This window comes from Colobus angolensis, unplaced genomic scaffold (assembly GCF_000951035.1).
Source record: "Colobus angolensis palliatus isolate OR3802 unplaced genomic scaffold, Cang.pa_1.0 Scaffold276, whole genome shotgun sequence".
NCBI lineage: Eukaryota > Metazoa > Chordata > Mammalia > Primates > Cercopithecidae > Colobus > Colobus angolensis.
In genome coordinates this window covers 965,294-982,573 of record NW_012115999.1, presented here as the reverse complement: position 1 = coordinate 982,573, position 17,280 = coordinate 965,294, and the positions used below count along the sequence as shown (strand labels likewise).

Sequence of the window (17,280 nt, the reverse complement as noted above, 5' to 3'; positions counted from 1 at the left end):
GTTTACTATCCTTATGATACTCTTTACAATTAGTTCCATTTAAGTTTAACCTTTGATATTCGGTATGGCTGTAAGAAAGTCTGAGTGTCTAACTATGAACTATATCCTCACTTGGAGCTCTAGTTAGGGTCAGATCATTTCCAAACTAGAAAATCTCAAGGAAGTGAGTATATCCTTGGCTATACCTGGGATTTGAGGTAACTCCTGAGTGACACTGCATTCATTGGTTCATCTTAGAATGAATCTAAACGTCTGAGTCAGTACCAGAACTTACTTCAAATTCATGATCATTTCAGAATTAGAATGCAATTTCAGGCCTTCCCTGATCTAGACTTACATGGTTAGGATGTTCTAAAAAATCACGAATATGGGCTGGGCACGCTACCTCACGCTTGTAATCCCAGCACTTTGGGAGGCTGAGGTGGACGGATCACATGAGACCAGGAGTTCAAGAACAGCCTGGGCAACATGGAGAAACCCTGTCTCTACTAAAGATACAAAAATTAGCCAGGAGTGGTGGTGCATACCTGTAGTGCCAGCTGCTCAGGAGGCTAAGGCAGGAAAATTGTTTTAAACCTGTGAGGCAGAGGTTGCAGTGAGCTGAGATCGCACCACTGCACTCCAGCTTGGGCGACAGAGAGACACTCTGTCTCAAAAAAAAAAAAAAAAAAAAAGGCCAGAAGCAGTGGCTCACGCCTGTAATCCCAACACTTTGGAACACTTTGGGAGGCTGAGGCAGGCAGATCACGAAGTCAGGAGTTCGAGACCAGCCTGGCCAATATCATAAAACTCCGTCTCTACTAAAAATACAAAAATTAGCTGGGCATGGTGGCATGCGCCTGTAGTCCTAGCTACTAAGGAGGCTGAGGCAGAAGAATCGCTTGAACCTGGGAGGCGGAGGTTGCAGTGAGCCAAGAGAGCACCACTGCACTCCGGCCTGGGTGACAGAGCAAGACTCCGTCTAAAAAAAAAAAGACGAATATGGAGTAGGTTGTTGAAGAGCCATAACTACTACAAGTTCTGATGGCTATTGGACCATCACCAACAAATGTCTGAAGAATTACCTCTCTCTGATGTTCTAAAATACTGGAATGCAAATCACGTTTGTTACTAAGAGAAAGAAGCATATCTTCTTACCGGTAGTGCCAAGAAAAAGAAGTGTCATGATCCAGTACACCCAAAACAAGACAAGAGCAAAGAAAGTCCAGAAGGGTTGGAAGACTAGCAGTGGCAAGTGAATGAAGACCTTGCCAGCTACGTGGAACAAGGCGATGGTAAGAGCAACACGTTTGCGCATAACCAACATTATCAGGAATAAGATCACCTGTATGGAGAGAATGGTTTCAGTTATTGTAAGTAGTGAAAACAGAAACCGAAAATAGTGGAAATTTTTAACATAACCCTTCACCCCCAAACCTGGAGGTAGCATTCTTTGAATTTCAATAATATTTTAGCAGTAAGTATCTCTCTTGCAATATTTATTGTCAATTGTATATTACGGTTACCAAGTGTCCTTTAAAGCAAAACATAAAGGATTTATCAACTTATTAATACATCCTAGAATTTTTTTCCTTTTCCCTTTGCCACTCATTATGCATCAAAACATATTGTCAGTCAGGAGGAGACTCTTTATTTAAACAGATACACCATAAAAATGAGGTTTTTATTTCGATCTTCCCCATTAGACCAATAGCTCCTTAAAAGTGGGATCTGTGTCAGATTCACCCTTTGCTTCCTCCAACCCCCACGTCCCATCTCCAGCAGCTGGCACAGCAAACTGTACCTAAAATGAGATTTCATTCATATTTTGTTGTAATATCTGTATAACAATAACTAACAAATATCTTTTGGCATCAATGGTTTTATGGTGGCTTTATTTTTTGTTTCTGATGCTCAATAAAAAGCTTCGGTTGCTCTTAGAAGTAGACTGATTTTTTTTTCTTTTTTCAGAGAGAAGATAATGATGAACCAAAGATATACATATAAATTATTTAAGCACATGTTAATTGGTAATTTTATTGCTTAATACCTAAGCAGAAAATCTCACACACACACACATACGCACACACAAATACACATATATATTTTGGAGACAAGGTCTCACTCTGTTGCCCAGGCTGTAATGCAGTGACACAATCATGGCTCAAGTGACCCTACCACCTCTGCCCCCCAAGTAGCTGGGACCACAGGTGCACACCACCATGCTCAGCTGATTTTAATTTTTTATGGAGACAGGGTCTCACTATCTTGCCCAGGTTGGTCTACAACTCGTGGGCTCAAGTGATCCTCCCACTTCAGTCTCCCAAAGTGCTAGCATTATAGGCATAAGCCACACTGTACCTGACCAGACCTATATTTCTGAAATAACGCCATATTGTTAAATGAAAAGTTTGAAAGACAAATGGGAAGATAATTAGTGAACAAGTAAATGAAATGATATATTTTTTAACATACTTTTCTGCAGTAAAGGGAATCATTTTTAAAAAGTAATTATCTTGACAGTAAGAAACATGTTCTTGTAAGCAAATGGTAATGTAAATATTCTAGGTGAAAATCCTCTCTCAAAAAGCAGTCAGGGTAGAAAAAACGTTTCATCAAATAGCCCTCATCCATGAGGGAAGCCTTTAGGAGACTTTTTAATGTTTCATACACTATGGAACAGAGATATTATCTACTGGAGATCAGGGTCAGGAATGCAAAAGCTAGATTTGAGTTTCTGCTCCATTAATGATCTCCTGCAAATAAAACACAAAACCAAAAGACACACCAAAGCCTAAACTCACTGTGAACACTGTAGCTGAAATGGCATAAATGAGGAGGGCCCGAAGATTGTCTTCAGCTATCTGAAGCTGCTCGGGAGTAGTAGTTTCTTTGGGAGACCTTCTTTGCTTTGCATACAGCCACCATAGTACACCTGTGCCTCCTGGAGACAAAAGACCCAATTTTTAATGCAGTAATTAGCATAAGAAAATGTGTAACATAAATTCTCAATTTTCTTGACCCTTCCTACAGATCATCATGGGACTAATGCAGTGACAATCCATTTGGCTGGGAAGTACATAGCGATAACTTTTTGCCAGCATAAAGAAAGTGTCCATTACTCTATTATCACCCTCCACATTAAGCACTTATAAATCCTTCAGTGTATCAAATAAGCTTCCTTCAAATTTATTTATTATTGACTATGAAGCTAAGAGCGAGCCAGTAGAAATATACACCCCTGAGAGGAACTGATCACAAAGAAAGAGCCTCAGCATTTAAGCTGAGGAGGCTGAAGGAAGGAAATAAGCATCACAGAAAACATCAATGAAGCTTGAAGAGGGCAAGGATCTTCTCTGTTGTAGTCATCACAGATACCTCTGTGTCTTGCACTGACACAGTAATGCAGTTGATTAAATATTTGTACAATGAATACATGCAAATCAAAAGAACAGTTCCCACCAAAGGGAGGAACAAAGAGGAAACCTCTGATAGTGGTGGGTGCTAGGGATGAGCATTTTTTAATCTCTAACACCGGTTGAGAGATTCAAAGAACCAGACTGAAGACGGAGACAAACCTACCTCCACATATGAGAGCTGACTTACATACCTACCTTCAACCCATTCAGCAAACATTTTGAATGCTACAGCACCTATTCTTCTAGCTAGAGATAGAGCAGTAAACAAAGCCGAGTCCTCACTCTTGCTGCTCATGGAACTTATGTAATAGTGGGGGCGGGGGGCGGAGGAATAAGAAAACAAGGAAAAATACAATATATTAAGTCTAAAGAAAAAATGATCTCCTGGTAAGAAGGATATAGAGTGTTTGGGTAGGGAAAGCTTTGCAATTTTATATATGATGGGTAAGCAAGGCCTCACTGGTATTAGTAAGATGATAGAGAGCAATCTATGATACTATCTAAGGAAAGAGTGTTCCAGGCAAAGTTCAAAGAGGCTGAGGTAGAACCATCCTTAGTATGAGAGAAAGAAGACCATTGTGGCTACTGCAATGAACAATGTGGAAAGTGGTAGAGATGTGGGCAGAGAGGTAGCTGGGGACCAGACCATACTGTAAGGCCTTGTAGGTCACAGTAAAAAATTGGATAATTCAGAGTAGAGAGATGTGTGTGTGTGTGGCTGATATGATAAATATCTGGGAGATAAAAAACTGAAGTAAAGTCGAGGTACATCAACATCTGCACTCAAGAGTGAATGAGGTCAAAGACAAATTCCATTACCTATTTGTTGGCAAACACCAAGTACAAATTTTCCATCTGTTGAAGAGGAGGAAACAAATCAAAACTACCAGAAATTGGTGAAAAACATTTTAGAGCAAGGGGAATGTTTCCATTTTGAAGTCTTGCAGGTACAAGAAAATTGTTTGGAAAAATGTTTAATATATTCAGAAAATGGAAGAAGAAAATATGTTTCCTAGAAACAGAAATGAATTATAGGAGAAAAGCTGAAGTTAAAAAAATAGAATGAAATTGAAATAATGATGTCAAGGAGGAAGCTGTTCACAATAGCCATGGTAGACAGTATTTATTATTAAACTTTTAATTTGTGTTAGGAACTGTGCTACATCCTTTATAGATGTGATCTAATTTAATCATCACAGCACTATTAATATCTAGAGCTTTAAAGTTCTGTCTAATTCTGAATCATAATTAAATTTGCCTATGATCTTTTGGGGGAATCTTTTTAATTCTGAAATTTTTTATTTCTGTATTTGATTGTTGTTTCTGTTCCATTGTTTTCTTTCCTCCTAAGGTCATGGTTTATTCTTCTGCTATCATCTTCTAACTTACCATTTTACTTTTTTGGTAATTTTCCTTTACATTCAGGAAAACCTCTTCAAATTTATTTCCAAATAACTGATTTAGTTTTCCTTACTAGCAGTTCTGCACTACTTTATAGAAGAAGGACAAGTAGTGCCTAATAAAACTAGTCCAGGAAAACGTAAATGTAAATATAATCATAAAACTTTTTAAGGCAAAGATAAACAAGAGTTTTAAAAAGATACAGCAGGTGAAAATAATATTTTAACTTTAATTATAACCCTAGTACAAAAGCTCAGACTATTTAACAAGGGCAAAAAGTGGGAGGGAGCAGAAGAGAGTAGGGGATGAAAGGAAGCAAAGTTTATGCTAAATTTAAGGGAGGTAGGGGAGAAATCAACATATATCATCTTATTTCTGACTTTAATAATCACAGTAGTCTAAAGAATTTCAGGAAAGACAGAACAGATGAGAACAGTAAGACCAAACATACCAGTGAAGATTATAAATGTAATGAGAACAAATTCCATTACTAAAAGGTTTCATATTCAGCTGGTAAAATTTAACTATATATGTTCATATACATATGCATAGAAAAAAGGTCTGGACTTCAAATGCCAACAGTGATGAAATGAAGGGGGGGGGCAAATAGAATTATGAGAAATTTTAAGGCAAAAATTAACAGTCTTCCTTGAAGACATAGCATGTGAAAATAAAATTTATTTTCTTCTTTATATTTCTATTTTCTACCAAAGTAGTTAAGTACCATGAAAACAAAGAAATAAATAGCTTACCAAGTGAACCGAGTATGACCAGAATTGTTAAGATCCACACAAGTACTCTTGATATATACCTGATTATCACCATCAAAATCATGGATAGAACTGCAGGGAAGATAAATAGAGAACATATAGAATATTATTTGAAAACACAGGTAAATACAAAGAAAACCCTTTTGATGGTTGCTTTTCTCCCCAGGGAAATAATCTGTTGCTATTGACCACATTAGGTAAGGAAGGAAACTGGCTGCTGTTGTATTTGACTTTGCTACTTGTACCACTTAAATAGCATCACTCGAAACCAAAGTCACCTAACTGTGGGTTTAGAAACTACAGAAAAAAATACATGCAAATGCACATGGTGACTCAAAAACAGCACAGGACTGTTGTGGATTCACCACGGGGAAGACATCAGACATGCAAACATACATGCCAGCACACAAAGTGTAGAGAATGACATGTCATGTTGGTGACAAGAAAAATTACCACACATAGACAGAGATCAGTTAAATTAGGCGCTACCCTTTATTGAGTAATCTATGTATTTCAGGACCAACTTAACTTCTCTGACAGTCCAGAAGCTAAATGGCATCTTATCCTTTTCTGGCTGTTTCCCCTCTAGAACTCCAAAGGATGGTCTGACCCTGTGGAGTAACATCCTGAAGCCTACTATGGCCAAACTTCCTCTGTCTAATTTCTCAACTGAGGTCGGGGGTCCCAGGTGAGGAGACCTTCCTCAAAAAGGAGCTGTTTGAGTTATACAGCCAATTATTCTACCTGCCCCAAGCTAAATCCCATGTGCTATAATCCTGAGTAAAAATCTTTTTTTTTTTTTTTTGAGGCGGAGTCTCGCTCTGTCGCCCGGACTGGAGTGCAGTGGCCGGATCTCAGCTCACTGCAAGCTCCGCCTCCTGGGTTTACGCCATTCTCCTCCTCCCGAGTAGCTGGGACTACAGGCGCCCGCCACCTCGCCCGGCTAGTTTTTGTATTTTTAGTAGAGACGGGGTTTCACCGTGTTAACCAGGATGGTCTCGATCTCCTGACCTCGTGATCCGCCCGTCTCGGCCTCCCAAAGTGCTGGGATTACAGGCTTGAGCCACCGCGCCCGGCCCTGAGTAAAAATCTTAAAGAAGAAAGGAAAGATTTAACCCTTGCATGGGAATTACATTTCTGAAATAATAATTTATAAATTTCTTAATTATCTAAAGGCCTATTCCACAAAAAATGAACAAAGATTTTTTAAGTTTATATTATATACTTAAGCCTCAAAAGAGAATCATTCTAATAAAAAATAGAATTCTGATGGCTTAACATTATTGGCACTATTTTTAATTGGATTTTTAGTTTTATGGTTAAAGTATTCAACTATTTCAAAAACCAAATAATTTTGATATAAAGCTAGACTAAGAGTCAAGTTTCTTTGGGCCACTTGCAAAGCCAAATAAATGGTTGGGATTCGTGTCTAGGTAACATTATTAAGGTACTCACTTTTGCAATAAATGTACAGGAACCAAAAACAGATGGGAGCCTTTCAAATATCACAGAAATAGATTTTCATATGGACAGCATTATTTCAATTGAGTCAAGTACTACCTAAGCAAAAAGAAAATACTCTCTAATGACAGGAAAGACGGAAATACAGCTTGTATCTTCTCAATGGCTATAACTGTTAATAGGCATAAATACTAAGTTTACTTATATAATGAAATAGCTGTTGGTTCCTACCATAGTTTACTTCTCCCAACTAAGAAGGCCTATACATTCTGATAAGGTACATATAGTTATAGAATAATACAGGGAGTTTTAATCTTGAAAATAAAATTTTTATTTGATTTATTATCTATTTATGGACTAGAAAACTCAGTGGCTAATAGGTGGAGATTTCCTAATTTTTCCAGCAATACATCGATACTATGCACTGCAGCAATGAAAAGGAAATTACATACTTCAAAATTAATCTATCAGAAATCTATATTCTTAGATGGGAACATATAAGAGAATATGTCACCTCCTGTATAAGTAAATATACCTTTTAGGAATCATAACTAAAAACAGAGGGTTGTTGATTCATTAAAAGAAGCCTCCTGCTATCATATTAAAGTAGCTGTGGACTAAGTAACCAATGTTTGGGAAAACACTAGTTTTCTCCAATGAAAGAAAAAAAGAAGGGAATGAGTTTCAGATATATATACATACTTATATGTACATATTCTTAACTATATATAATCTGAAACAATGATTTTGGCTATGGGAAGTTAAACATTTTACAAGTATCCCCAGTTGTAATCATATTTTGGCTAAAAGACAAAACAGTCTTCTACTGCAATACTATGCAATAGCTAATAATGAGAAAAACAATTACCTAGTGATAACAAGCAAAGTCCCAATATAATTTCTTTGCTGGTCATTACTCCACTAATCAGCCTGTGTAAGACACTATTGTCACTGACAAAGGTGATCAGGGCCTCTGCAAACTTGGCATAGCAGGAAATGTTCACAGGAGCACAGCGATGGAAGAATGGAATAGGTGCACTGGTGACACAAGAAAAAAAAAATCAGAAAAAAAATTACTCCTACTTAATATAAATGCCACATCAAACACACAAATGAAAGGTGAATATGGCTGCAATACACTCCACCCTCCACGCATCATTATGGGAGCTAAGAGCTGTGTGCTTAATGCTATGAGGATGACTGTCATGGGTAGTGATGCAAATCTTACCACAAGCCTTATCAAAGAGGGTGGAGTGCATGTTCCAACAGAAGACATTACCCTCCCCTTCTGAAAAGAAATGCACACACACACATACACACACAGAACTACCAAAAGCAAAATCAAACACTTAAAACTCCTTAGCCTGCACATCTACCAGTCAAGGGGCAGATGACAAAGCTTACAAACACATACTTTATTGAACTGAAAATGAATTTTTGCCATAAGCGATTTGAAAATAAAAAGCACATGCTTTTACTTGAAATGTGCCACCATTAATAGAATGTTTCCTCTAACAAAACAACATACAAAATCTCAGATTAATAAAGGTGTTTACAGCATAAGCTTAATACCTCTCATATAAACAAAGTCATCCTGAGACATCAACAAACAGCATAATAGTCAGCTATTTAAAACAGTAACCATGAGTAGTAATATATGGAAATGCTTATAATGTAATAATAGAAGGGGAAAACGTATATCTAATGTGATATCTCTGCATAAAAGATTACACATAATCATGAGAACAGAAAATAATTAAAAAGTGAGACATAGTGGACTTGTTAGGATCACATAATTCTGGGCTATTTTCTTTTCATCAGTCACTATTAATCTAAGGTTATCTGTGTCTAAAAAGATGTAAAATAACCAATTACTTAGTCATTTATATTAGGCTTATATGGACTGAAGCTTTTACTTGTGAAAGACTACAGCTATGTGTAAACTGTGACATTAATCTGGTTTGTTACAACATGGTTCTACTTCTGAGAGGATAGTATACACTATCCTCAACTTCTGAGAGGATAGTATACACTAATCAATGAGAGATTTTAAACACAGAACTATGAATATGCCTTTGGTTGTGATTTACTCGAATTCTAAGACAGCCATATGTATGTCCATGCATACATACACACTTATACGTGCCTTATGTTAAAATTTAGCCATCGCTAACATGAATCCCACATTTCCAGAATTGTTCTTGTAACTTTTTTAAAAATGGTATCCATGAAAATATGTTCATAGAACTTTAAGTTACAGCTACAACTACGTTTTTGACTGGAATGATACAAATGTGTTCTCATTCTTGGCTGGCACTGTATTTTGGTCCAATGAGTGGATAAAATTACATGGTTGGGCACTACAAGGTTTCTAATCTCAGCAAAGCAACTTCGTATGACCTGAAGCAAAACACTATCCTTGTTTCCTTCCTTGAAAAACAATGTTTCTTTTCCAGTAAGAATATAATCACACTAGGTATCAGTTTCCTTTAAATGTTAGTAAACGAGCACCATTGGTGGTAAGAATAAGTGACATCTTCCACGCTGTCATATTTGGTGGAACATTAAAATAATATAATTTTAAAGATCTAGCTTTGCCTTAGTCTTGCTTTAGTAAATATATCCAAAAATGATGACATAACAATATGACATGAATATTTGTTTTTAAAAATTGCCTCTTGCATCCCTGTGTATTTGTGTAAACCTCCAAAATGGTATTAGTGAAAGCTAATGCCAAAGGTTTGATATTGTATCAGAAAGCACAGGAAGCCAGAGTATTCTAAGAAATGCTTGAATTATAGGTATTCAAGTCATTGTTTTTTTAACCAAAAAGTGCTTCACAAATGATGCAAAAAGATATTAAATTATAGAATACCTTTAAGTGAAGTAGATTTAGTTAAAAATATTATGAGACTCAAAACGGATTAACTGCAAATTTCTAAGTCAATAGAAGCTGATTTGTGACAGAAACCTTTAAACTGACAACTTTGCATGATGAAACTTCTTTTCTGATGTTGTCTAGATGCTATCTCTGCAAGTGAGTGTCTCTGCCTAAGGACTCTTCTAACCATATTTTTAAACTAAAGCCTGGTTGTCTATCCTTCAAAACTAAAATCCTCTCTGTTTCATGATTATCTATAACTCCATCCTCTTTATTTATTACCCCATCATCTGTGATTTAGTGTCTATTTAATTCACTTGCCTCTAACCTTGAACATAAAATATATTCACTTAAGGATACTGATGTCTTTTTCTTGTTTTCAGTACCCACTATTTTTCTCAGCCCTGCTTTCCTGTTTTCTTTTTCCTGCCAGGTAACTATAAAAACCCCAATTCTTCTAATCTTGCACCCTGCCTGTAACTCCATCTCTCTCTCTTACTTTCTCCATTGGTTAGCTGAAAGAGTAGGAGTAAGTACTCTGCAAGTCACTTCAGATCATCATCATCATCCAAGAGGGCACCCATAAATCGATGACACAAAATTATATAGCAACAGGGTGCCCAATATGTTCAGTGTTGTTGTTGTTGTTGTTGTTTTCAAATTTAGGATGAGAATAGATGATTTTAAAAGAGAATGACTATAACTTTCAAAATGAAAATCCTTCATTTTTATTTAGGAGGAAATGCTGGGTAATATCTGCTCTGAACTTACCCTTTCAAACATTTTTACACACTGTTTATTAATAGTTGGCCAATTGGAAAGAGTACTTTTATAAGTATCCTTCAAAGAACTGGAGTAAAATAACAGCAGTCCTTTACACCAAAATTCAGTCGATGTCAGTTAAAAATAAATAAATAAATAAATAAAATAAAATAAAACAACCTGATGCTCTAAATTTAAAGGTATAAAATTAGCACATGCTGAGTAACTACATTGTCTAGCTGATAGTCAAAATCTGTTCCTAGTGGTAATGAAAAACAAAAATAGAAGACAAACATAAGAAGAAATAATATATAGGGACATTATTCAAAAATAAGATGAAATACTTAGCTTTAAAGTAAAAAGCACTAGATTCCCTTGTTTGAAATCTAAACAAACTAGATTTCCTTACTTGTCATTCTTTTTCTCAACTTTTCCCCAAACAAAAACAACTCTGCCGGTCACAGAGTTTTGATACTTGAATTGTTTTCTTATTTTAAAAAAATAAGTAACAATCGTGTCATTGAAATGGTTTGTTTTATATTTTAGCATTGAAATCCCATGTGATTTAATGAATTTAGGTGGAGTTGAATACACCGATTTCATATACCACTCAGAAAATAATACTTCTGAGGAGCTAGTATTATGAGATCATTTCTACTTTAGTATCTTATGTAAATGACACATTTTGTGCTTCTTAATTAAAAGGACAAGCCTAAAGTATTCTATATACAGTAAGTTTTTCTACATTCCAAAGCCCACCAAATATTGAATCTTTAGTAAGTCAATGTAGTCACATTAGGAAGTGATGCTGTTTCACTTGCTGAAGCAGTCAAGAACAAAATGAACTTATAATGAGTCTTTTAAAAGTTTTTACATTAGTCCCTTATATGAAAATTATATCTTACCTTGGCAAACATACTGTCCATTTCCCTTTCAGTTCAGATCATCACAGTTAATAAGCTCCCTAAAGTATGATGACTAACAGTGCCTAATACCACTTGTCCATTTGTCTTCACAAGAAGGCAGGGGTCTGCATCTCATATAATTACTTTAGAACCTCAGGTTATAAAGAAACAATTACACATGATTTCAGCAAAAGTTTTATTTAAGTAAGTATAACAATAAAGTATTCTGGCAATATCTCTACAGTACACTAAAGGCAGGAAATATGAGTCTAAATATGGAGTGGTGTTTCTTTTTTCTCGTCTTTCACCCTTTTAAAAACATTTTTATTATTTGTTTATGTATGTATGTTTGTATGTATGTACGCATGCATGTATGTTTTATAGAGAGAGAGGGTCTTGCTATGTTGCTCAGGCTGGTTTTGAACTTCCAAGCTCAAGTGATCCTCCCACTTTGGTCTCCCAAAGTGTTGGGATTACAGGCATGAGCCACTGTGCCCGGCCTTCTTTCACTCCTATACTCTTTGTTGTTGTTGAACACTCACTGTGGTATAGACTACAACATCCTAGATTCAAATTCCAATTTGCAACAATTAGTTGTATGGCTTTAGATCACCTCTCTCATCTTCTTTTTCCTCATCTACAAATTTGTGGCAATATCTTGACAGGGTTTTGTGAAGGTTAAATGAGATAATATATATGAGAGATACTGTGGGATAGCTAGCAAGTAGTAGATGATTTGTAAATGTTAATTTATCCTTGAATCCTCCATTGAAAAATATGAACAGATAACATTTTTTTCTTGGCTATTAATTTCTTTCTTCTTTTTTGTTTTTTGTTTTTGAAACAGGGTCTTGCTCTGTTGCCCAGGCTGGAGTGCAATGGCACAATCTTGCCTCACTATAATTCCACCTCCCAGGTTCAAGCGATTCTCATGTCTCAGCCTTCTGAGTAGCTGGGATTACAGGCATGCACCACCATGCCCAGCTAATTTTTGTGTTTTTGGTAGAGACGGGATTCCGCCATGTTGGCCAGGCAGGTCTTGAACTCCTGACCTCGAGGAATCCACCTGCCTCGGCCTCCCAAAGTGCTGGGATTACAGGCATAAACCACTGCATCTGGCCTTTGGCTATTAATCTGCCATCTATACATTATTGTATCATTAATTCCCCAGCACCTAGTAAACTTTCTGTCATGCAGAGGTGCCCAAATACATGATGAATAAACTGAATTTATGTAATCTGTTTCTACAATTGCTGTTTTCTCCGGCTATTTCTAAAAGCACTGTAAGCATACTGGCTAGCTATTCCCCATACTGCCACCGTGGTTGGCATTTCACCAATAGAGAATTATGAATTTGGATAAAATACAACTCTTTCTAGGCATTTGTTTTTAAAATTCAAAAGCTTTTAGGAATGGTAATCATCTGGTTATTATGTGTCACTAATGCTTCATTGAAAATTAGTTTACAATTGCTTTTCTCTAAAACAGGTGCTGCTTTTAGCTGTAGAAGGCTCCTGGATACCCAAGAAAGATGGGCCAAAGGAAGAGGTTCTAGAAGTTTAAAGAAATACCTCCTAAGTCAAGTGCCAAGCACAGTAATAGATGTTTAATGCGTATTATCTTGTTTAACTCTTACAATTCCTTGAGGGGAGTATGACTATTCCCATTTCACTCATGAAGAAACTTGGTTTACAGAGAGGTTAAGAGGCTTGCAAGAGATGACAAATAGAAAGTAATTATATGGAATTCACCCCAGACTTATCTCAAAGTTCATGTCCTTCTGTCCCAGTAGGATGTTCCTAGAAGGACACCAAAAGAGATGTGAAGGATGCTGAGGGGTACTTGCCTGCCTCATAGTTTTGCCTGGTGCTGGTCTTTTGCCATTAAAAAAAGTCACCAAAAACATAGTCCCTACTAGACTATGAGTTTAAGGACAGAGACTAAGTCTTACTCACCTTTGGAGACTTGGTATCTAATGCAATGATGTGTGGAACGGGGTGATGCCCCAAGTCTTTTTATTAAAACAAATTTATTCTTATTCTCAGATCCTTTCAGTTTGTTTACCTAATGCTATATAGCTCTGGTATTTACAAGATTTGCCTTCTTTCTATCAAATGTTCCTCTCTTTTACTTTCCAGCTGGCTTGGTTCAGACAAAAGTGATAACATACTTAGACTGTGATGTACTAAAATAAGTAAAACATAAGGATTTTTAAACACAGCATGCAGTCAGTTTTCAGATGGTATAGGTTCAGCACTGCATTTTAGATTAGTGAGATATTAGATGATGACCTTGTTAGAAGCCATTTCTGTCCATCTCTAAAATCTTCTCCCCTAATACTATTCTTTGTCTTCCAGTGAATACCCCTAGGACATCGTGAGATGCATGTGTGTACCAAAAACTGAAAAAACCAAGATAACCAGGAACAGGCAGTCCTCAACAAAGTGGCATCAGAGGTCAGAGGCAGGGAAGGATGTTGCAGGATGAGCTGAGCTGCCCCCACCTGACATCCTGCCCCCATTACACAGGAGCAGAGACTTCTCTCTCACAACCAGGCTTTCTGGCTATCCTGTCATAATATGTTTTAATCTTGAAAACATGATTCTATATTCAAAGTATATATTTAAAACAGACTTTACCAGTTGGATAGATAAGGGTATAGAGCTTTTCTCATTTTTATATGGATAAATTTTCTCCTAAGACTATTCGAAGGATCTTCTTTTCTTTACTGCCACAGCCTCCCTAATATTCTCAACTTATATGAATGTAATCTCCGTAGCTGTTGGTTTAAGGCCATAATTTGTAGGTCTCTCTTACTATCTTTTAAAATAGTCCCTTTAGTTTTACGTCTACAGGCTTTAAATTTTGATTTTCAACAGCAGCTTGACAAGATTAATGAGCTGAAAATATATTTAACTGATACATCTTTTTTTTACTTTCAACAGAAAATTTCAAATTCAAGTTAATAAAACCCAAGTTACACCCATAAGTAATCCAAAAGAAAGTAGACATGAGTGTCAAAATTTTTTATACAACAGCTTCCTATAATATATTGAGATGCAATTAAAGTGGCCTCAAGTACATTTTCCTGGAGAAGTTGACTCATGTTACACACAGTTGGCAATATACACTAAGACTGTGATTTGACCAACATTCCAAAGTGTGTGGGGGTGTGTGTGTGTGCACAAATGTATATACAAAACTATACATACACACATATACATATACATATACCTAATTCTGAGCATATATTTTACAATGCTTGATAATGCATTTCCTTTCAAAAAATCTATTTATAATTTTAAACATTGCTTTACTTGTAACTACTTTGAGATCCTTTCAAAGAACATTTCTTGTTTCATCTTTGTATTCATTATGCACAGTAGGTACTTAATAATAAATGTTTGTTGAATAAGACCTTGGATAAGATATAGGAAACAACCTAATACAGAGAATGTTACCTAAAAAATATAACCTGAAAGAAACTATGGGGAATAATCACTGGCATACTTTCTAAATTCACAAAGTAAATTTACAACAATCCCAGTAAATATTACTAGGATCAATTTAAAAAAACTCTTTGGAGATTGTGAGAGTTGGTTTCTAAGTCTGTTGCAGATTTTACAGCAATTCAGTGGTTTTGTGCACTTAAAAATTATGGCATGAAAATAAAAACAAAAAAAGCAAGCCCCTAAAATAAATTTAAAATATCTCAGAACAAGAAAAGTTGGCTGCCTATGTGTTGTTTTTAAATATTAAATATATAATGTCATTTCTATTCCTACTTTAAAATTTTTGTTATAAAAGTATTGGACCTGGCCAACAGGTATCAAATGACTATTTTCTCAGAATAACATATATTGTTTAAAATTTACCTACAAAAACAACAGTCACAAGTTAACAACTTTGCAATAAAATTTACCTCGCTGGAACTGGTAGTTTGGGGCAGAGAACAGAAGATTTTGAAGATGTAGTGTATTCAGAAGGCTTTAGGTTGTAGCTACATAGTGCTGAACCTGTTCAAAGAAAAATTATATGTTAGCTGGCAGAAGACTCAGAAAAAATTCTCTCACTATCCATTTTAATTTTGTATCATTCAACATATGCAACTTTCCAAACATTATAGAATTCATAGAAATCTGATTTGATGTATAAGTCCTCAACCATTTAAAATTGATTCTTCTCTAAAATTACTATTAATGTAATTCATGTACAAATTTTAATTAATATTAAAGGTAAAAATAAGTACTAGAACTACCTTTATTGAGTGTCAGGTTCTCTGCAAGATGACATTTATGTATTATACAATTTACTATAACTCTATAAGGCAGGTATTATTAAGCCTACTTTAGAGAGAAGGAAATAGAGGCTAAGAGATAAAGTAAATAACTTGCCTAAGAACATAGAGCTAGTAGGAGTAGAGCTGGGATTAAACACCACGTCTCTTGACCACAAAGCCTGTGCTCAATTACATATTATGCCTGTTTTTCCTATGCCTTCCATTACTAAATGTTTACAATTACTGCATTTAACTCATGTAAAGTTGGATAATACATTACTTATTTAAAAAGCAGGAAACATTCCTAACTGTAAATAAACTGAACAAATTGATAAAACTGATAAACTGATACAAGTGATTCCTAGTTTTCAGCGTTTAAGACAGCTTAAATTCAACTGTAGATTGGTTATGCAAAAAAACATTAATTTTTCTGATTATATGGCCAACACATATCGAATATATGTAACATGTATACAATGTAAAATTTATATAATACATTAATGTATTATATAATTTACTATTAACTCTATAAAGCTGGTATATACATTAATTTCCTTAGTATAGAAAATTGAGATGGATAAAGTCCACTAAATCCAATAGAAGTCTTACTTTCCTGATCTGTTAATTTTAAAATACAGCAACTAGAATACTGGAAGGTTCATTGTATAATATATTGTTAAGTGAGGAGACCCAGGCTCCAGTTCTAATTTTGCTGCATTTCATCACATAAACTGTTTATATTTTATTAACTGCTGTTCCCAGCAGATTACTAATTTGGTCAAATACTTTATTATTAAATAAACAGAATAGCTTTGCATCTGTACTATGATGATACTGAACTTTTATATTATACTACCATGGAAAAAGCTTAAAATATAATGTGAACAGCAGACTGCAACAATGAGTTAATTATGGAAAAGGCATGTGAGCATAGGAGAAGGAACTGGAAGGGAATATAGAAAAAAGAATATAGCTTGATTTAACGGGACAACAAAATTGGGAACAAATTTATTTCATTTATATCTTGTCCTATCAATCAAAATAATTTTTAGAAAGGCACAAACCAACATTTAATTTAGCAATGATGCCCCAGACCAGCAAAAAGCCCAAGTGATTAAAGATGTGAGCCTTAATAGCATACTGAAATGAGTGCATGTAGCATATATTTTATATAAAGATAATCTGAGTAATCTGACAGTGCAAAATATTTTTAAAGCGACAATTATGAGTTACATGGCACTGTTCTTCAAGCTTTTTAAGCTTAAAGTAGGCTCAATAAGAAACTAAGTTTTAAAAATTGTGCTTGACTACTCTTTTGCATTTTAATGATCTATTTTTAAAAAAGCTAAGCATGAATATTAAATATTTAACTCTTCTAAGAGCATTGTCTTTCACACTTGAATATAATGCCACTAGATTACAT

The 17,280-nt window shown here is 35.4% G+C and overlaps 1 protein-coding gene across 1 annotated transcript in view; it reads right to left on the bottom strand.

The window, feature by feature from the left end:
• Positions 1–17,280, bottom strand: part of SLC44A1 (solute carrier family 44 (choline transporter), member 1) — a 98,925-nt gene that overhangs the window by 26,505 nt on the left and 55,140 nt on the right. Inside the window, exons 5-9 of the mRNA XM_011948236.1 lie at positions 15,501–15,594; positions 7,899–8,068; positions 5,552–5,641; positions 2,784–2,923; positions 1,138–1,324 (exon numbers count right to left, since the gene is read on the bottom strand). Of these exons, the coding sequence (XP_011803626.1) occupies positions 1,138–1,324; positions 2,784–2,923; positions 5,552–5,641; positions 7,899–8,068; positions 15,501–15,594 (681 nt within the window). The remainder of the gene's footprint in view (positions 1–1,137; positions 1,325–2,783; positions 2,924–5,551; positions 5,642–7,898; positions 8,069–15,500; positions 15,595–17,280) is intronic.